The sequence below is a fragment of the Leuresthes tenuis genome, unplaced genomic scaffold, assembly GCF_036924035.1.
Source record: "Leuresthes tenuis unplaced genomic scaffold, fLeuTen1.0.hap1 SCAF_16, whole genome shotgun sequence".
NCBI classification, from domain to species: domain Eukaryota; kingdom Metazoa; phylum Chordata; class Actinopteri; order Atheriniformes; family Atherinopsidae; genus Leuresthes; species Leuresthes tenuis.
In genome coordinates this window covers 18,880,332-18,886,331 of record NW_027325370.1, presented here as the reverse complement: position 1 = coordinate 18,886,331, position 6,000 = coordinate 18,880,332, and the positions used below count along the sequence as shown (strand labels likewise).

The following is a 6,000-nucleotide window of genomic DNA, read 5'->3' as shown; positions in this document are numbered from 1 at the left end:
ATTAGCGAGCCACGGCTAACGATACCTGGGACTTCCTGTTGGCCCCGAATAACTCAATCAGTTAATAACCCGCAAATCGTATCAAATCAATGAGAAGACTCTGGTTTGTTTCCTTTATTATATTTCATGTAATGTACGTGGAGCTCGTGAGCCATCTGGCTGGAGTGATCTGAGCCAGGCTGGCACTGACGGTTACGTAGCTGTGGGCGGACCTGCGGTAACTAGTAGCTGGGCTAGGCGATCCCTGTCGGCGTTAGCCAAGCAGGCTAGCAATGACGGATTGGATCGCTCCTACCGGGGATCGGTTTGTAGGCCACCAGACATGATTTTGTGGAGACCACCCTACAAGTAAGAGCTCTTGGTCAATGTATGAATGTAACTGGGATGTCTGTGTTGATGGCGTTGGTGAAATTATGCGAGAAGTAGCGCCGGTAAGGGTGGATTTTCCTTCCTGCTACAGCAAAGAGGTCGACAGATTTGGAAGAAGGTGTCACCTTAATATAGTTCATTAGATATTTGAAAGCCGAGTGTATTTGTGCTTGATGATAGTTGTAATTAGGAGTTACTGTGGCTACTTTTACCCGACAGATACACATTAAGGAGCGTGCAGCTTACCGCTGTGAGTCTGCACACGTCTGTGAATGTAACAGTGACAGCCATCTTCACTGCAGCGACCACAGTCATGTTAGCATAGGTGGAGCAGCGTCTGTCCTCAGAGCTTGTTAGGAATTGCGTGTTGCAATGCTCATTGCTGCTGTGGTGAAACCTATTTAAAGCTGGAGCAGGGTGGTGTCGCAAAGTGGCATTTTTTTTTCCTTTTTTTTCTTCATGTGATGTGATTAAATGTCCAGGCCCCGGTGGTAATGTCAGGAGAAGGATATGGCCTGTGTTGCCTTCAGGAGCTCCACCGTTCGTTCGATGAGTAATTTAGTTTTAAAAAAATAATAAATAATTGCTTCAAATATTTGAATATATGCCAACTGTGTGAGTCATGGGGAAATGTCATGCGTCAACTATATTTCAGTGTATTTACAAAGCCAAAGATTCTCTGAACAGTGAGTGACGTCCAAGTACTGGTTACGAGCACAGTATCGAGTAAATATTAATTTACATCGCTTTTCAAGGTTTTTTTTTTTTAATTACCTAACTGAGGGAAGACACTATTATTTCGTCTCAGGTTGGATGACCAATCGGACGTGTTTGGAGGGGATTTTTAATCCAGCAAGTGCGAGAATCTTCTACAAGACCGATGGAGCTGCGAACGCGTCCTGTTACGTAATAGGGGGTGGGCTGGGCGTGCACGTAGGATTAGGTTTGTAGGAGAGTACGGGCGACACACACAGTCCTGCATACAAGTGACTATCCAACACCATTCCTGCATTTTGACAGCTTTTGGACAGACAAAGCGAGACACTGACAGATTCCGAGTTTTTTCTGATTGAAATAAGCGGTGACCGGACGAAGGACAAACTCCCCTGGTTGGCTTATTTTTTTTTTATTACCCAGCGCTGGTAAGACATTTTACTCCTCATATCTGAAGCAATCTTTACGTCAGAGAGTTAGAATTGAAGTTCGAGTTAATGTTTCGCCTGGAGATATAAATAAAATCGCATATGGGGCTGACACAACCCGAGAATAATGTACCATGGGGAGTTTAATGCCTTTAATGTGTATGTGACAGTCCAGATTCCACCTTGATAAACATAAAGAAAGGGTTAATATTTAAGCGAATATCTTCTATAAAGCGTGTTGCGTTCAGGTGCAACTTTTCCCCGCTGGTGTTCCTGAGCTACGCAGTGTTTACATCAGTGGTGGCCTATTAAAACCCGAGCCACGTGTTGGGAGCTGGGGACCATGTGGCCATTGTAAACACTGCCGCCGCCTTGTTGGTCTTTATCGGCTGTGTTGAGCCGTTTCTCTTTATTTTATGGATAAAACAGCTTGCTTGTTAAAAGTTCTACTGGAACTACAGCAGATCTATTGCATGATCTTGTTTCTGGCCTGGTTGTGCTCATAGGAAGAATAGTTTTTGTATTATGTAATGACGCCAGCACGATTTGCATGGAGCTTTCATACATCTCTCTGGCACTCTAATTATTAGGGCCAGCCACTTATCAGCTTAAATGTCAATATTGTTACAGGGAAGGTCAGGTTGCCATATGACAGCCAGTAGATAGTTTGGGATCATTGGCGGGTCAGTGTTGCTCCCACATCTTTTTGTGTATGCCAAAAAAATAGGGTACAGTGACAAGGGAAGACAAGGGAAGGGCTTTGGAAGTCAGCTGCTCCCTCAGACTGTCTTTGTTTCAGGGATGCAGCTCCACTTTCATTCACTAAACTGCCTGGAGGACATGCCCAGAAATATTTTAAGAACTCTTTGATATGTCTTAGTAATTATATGAAGCTGGTGTCACTGTTATGATGCAAGAAAAAAGCTATTGTTTGCTTTTGTAGTGGCATTGACGCAAAGGTTAGAATAGCGCAGCAGCTTGTCTTTGTATCTTTGGGTTTAACAGCAGATCGAAGTGTTACAGCAACAGATACTAATCACCTCTCACTGCTATTTTATGAATACACGTTTTCTTATGTCAACACAGATTTAATATGTAGTAAATTGTTATTTTCTCAGTCATTTGACATGCTGTGAAATCTGCGAAAAATGTCAGCTATCGTGCCAGAGATGTTCTCTGTTTCCTTGCTTGATGTAGAACACTAGAAATGTCGAAAGCCTACATTTTGCTTCCATGCAACCAGACTTTCTTGTAATCGTTGCAGTAGTTATTCAGGCTTTCTCAAGGTCTTTTAAGGGTTTTCTTTGGAGTTTTGCTGCTTTTTCACTCATTTTTCTTTTTTTTTTGTGGTCCAGGCCATAATCCTGAACACTTTCAGAGGAATGTGTTTTGTTTGTTAAGACACTTAACTCTGACCTGTGAATTATCCGAGCAGAAAAAGAAAAGAGTAAAGCTTGTGAGAACTGTACAAACTCTGTTTTTGTCCTGTAAACTGTAGTTTGATTTATGTGTGCGCATGTTGCAATCAATCACAGCACCTATTTCCTGTTTTCCTATTTCCGTCAGCTCTGTTTAACGAAGACATGCGAGCCTTTCTATCATGGAGTTCTAGACTGTAGTTGTAGTATGATACATCAGTGGTAAACCACAGAATTACTCAAGAAATTGTTGCCTGTCGAGTTTGTGATTTTGAGTTCAGTATGAGTTCGCTGCATTCTGTACAGATCAAGTACAAAGACACCCTGAGAGGACAAGTACAGGCAGCTGACGTCTACGATATGATGGAAGAGGAATCTTATCGTTATCATGTTGTGTTGAGATCCTGTGTAAACGAATTTGGGATAAAGCCGAGAGCGTCAGGCCTGTTTAAAAGACTGAATGGAAGCCATGACATGAGGGCACAAGGATAAAGTGTGTTAATTATTTCGCATCACATTGTGGAGGTAACAACTTGTTGGATGTCAGTTTTCTGTGCAGATTTGAGGGTGTGTGTAAGTGTGACAGCTTGCAGATCAGTTTGAGAGCAGAGTAACTGGAGCTGAGACAAAAAAAGGTGTCCAAAAGCTCCGACTGGAGGTCGGAGGTCACTGATAAGGATGGGGACTGTCTGCGTGGAGCATCAGGCCAGACCGTCTCTCTGATCTCTCCTCACCTTCCTCGCACCATCCCGCCCTTTGTCTCTCACGCTCACTCTCTCCTTCTCAAACGCACATTTACTCGACCATTGTCTCATTAATATTATCGCCATCTGCTCCATATGCAACAGCCCAATTAGAGAGATGGTCTTTGACCCCACTTGTCCAAATTTAATTTGAGAATCCACAGCCGTCCCTGCGCACACACACACACACACGTTATCATATATGGATATGCTGTGCAGACTTTGACCTTTCATTGTTGTCTCTCTGCAGGGCCTGAGCTGATTTGTCAGCCTTGTGTAGGTTTGGTTTTCACCCTCCAAGTGTCCTGTGGATGTCAGCTGACCATGGTGGTCTGAACAGAGGAAACTCAGGGAGAAGCACGGTGTGTGTTCACTCGTAACACGGCAAGGCTTGACCAAGAGAGGAGCAGAAAGACGGACTGGAGCAAAAAGGAAAAGGATATTTAAACTCAAAATGTCTCAGAACAGAGAACTGGTGGTTTTCTACATAAAGTATAAACTCTCCCAGAGAAACTATCCTCTCAACCACATAGTACTCAATGAGCCTCCGAACAGGACTGGTGCAGGGGATGGGGGAGTGGGCGAGGAGCAGAGGACAGAGACACACGCCAACGGGACTTTTACCGGGACAAGTCCCGGGACCCCGCCGGTGTCCCCTCTGCGTCAGCAACCGCCGCCGTCAACGACGAGCCTGGACGCGGTGAAAGAGGCCCTCCGAGACACAGCCAACGAGTTCGAGCTGCGATACGCCCGCGCTTTCAGCGACCTTCACAGCCAGCTGCATATCACGCCGGCCACGGCCTACCAAAGCTTCGAGAATGTGATGGATGAGGTGTTCCGGGACGGAGTCAACTGGGGTCGCATCGTGGGGCTTTTCGCTTTCGGCGGGGCGCTGTGTGTCGAGTGCGTCGAGAAGGAGATGAGCCCCTTGGTGGGCAGGATCGTGGAGTGGATGACGGTCTACCTGGACAACCACATCCAGCCCTGGATCCAGAGCCAGGGAGGATGGGTGAGTCTCAGAAACACACGCACACACGCAAACAGAGTGTGTCTCATGCTGTTTACTTGCACAGCCTCGCTCATAAAGCTCCCTTTAACATAGCTGGGTCTGAATATTTGGGTGAGGTTAGCTCAGACTGGCTGCATGGGAAATTTCCGTGTTGACGTTTCACTTTATGCACCCCACCCGGCAACAGTCGGGTGGAAAAATCCCATCCTTAAGGTTCCAGCTACTTGTGGAAAGGTGCACGCTTTTGTTTGTGTTTATTTATAGCACATTTTGTTTGCTCGTCTGCAGCAACCACATTCTGTGAAGACTTAACCTGGTTAAATGTGCTGTGTTAGTGTCCTGGATGCATCTTGTGCCTTTTGCTCAGCCATGAGGCTCGACTGCTTGCCGAGCTCGAACGGCAGAGCGTAGTATTAATTTCACCAGTCCGTGAGCCGGTTACCCAGCAGCCGACCTTTCCTCGCGACCGTGACACGGCGCAGGGGTGTGGTTGGCTGCGTGACCAACAGAGGAGAAAAGACTCCAGATTAGATATGATTGTGGACGCAAGTACTGCAGAAGTCAGCAAAGAGCCGTGTGTTAAAACAGTAAAAACAGGACGTTTGTGCGGTCAGCAGCTGGTTCAGCTGTCCTCTAATTGATCAGCGGCTCGGAGCTCAATGAGCTGAATCGAAGCAGGAGCTTAACAGGCTGCATCAGGGCTTTGGAGCTCTCTTTCAGCCCGCTCGCCCGCCTGGGGATCGAAGTTCTCATCACAGGGCAGGATGAAGTCCAGGGCTCTTACAGATAGCCCTTTGTTTCTCTCTGGTCAGTTGATTGGCTCTGTGCTACCACCACCCCCCCCCACATCTCACCGTTTTATCAGTATGTTTTTTTCCTCTTGTTTTCTCCACCGAAGCAGCTGCATGCACACGGCAGCTTTTGTTGTTTTGCTTCTTTTTTTCTTTTTTTTTTTTAAATTTTAATCTAGGGGTAGATATAAAGTGGTCCGTCCTGGTACAGTACAGCCCGAGTGTGTGTGTGTGTGTGTGTGTGTGTGTGTGTGTGTGTTCGCGCGCTCCTGCTCACTTCGACGGCAGTTAAGGTCAGCTCTTTTCCTTTGTCGCAGTCATTTGATGGCATGAAGGAGAGCGAGAGGGGAGGGGCTGTTAATGTCCACCCCAGCGCTGGATAACGCCAGGTCGAAGGTCGATCCTATGGAAACTGCCATCTTTGTGGCTGAAAGCTTGAAGAAACCTTTGTTTGGCAGACTCTGGCTCCGCTGTTGTTCGTACTTTAAATGTACGGCATGCATTTCGCCGTTCGACTGAAACCTGGGG

The 6,000-nt window shown here is 46.4% G+C and overlaps 1 protein-coding gene across 1 annotated transcript in view; it reads left to right on the top strand.

Moving 5' to 3' along the window:
• The first annotated feature begins 215 nt into the window (after positions 1 to 215).
• Positions 216 to 6,000, top strand: part of bcl2l1 (BCL2 like 1) — a 30,344-nt gene continuing 24,559 nt past the window's right edge. Inside the window, exons 1-2 of the mRNA XM_072366648.1 lie at positions 216 to 348; positions 3,923 to 4,681. Of these exons, the coding sequence (XP_072222749.1) occupies positions 4,127 to 4,681 (555 nt within the window). The 5' untranslated portion in view covers positions 216 to 348; positions 3,923 to 4,126. The remainder of the gene's footprint in view (positions 349 to 3,922; positions 4,682 to 6,000) is intronic.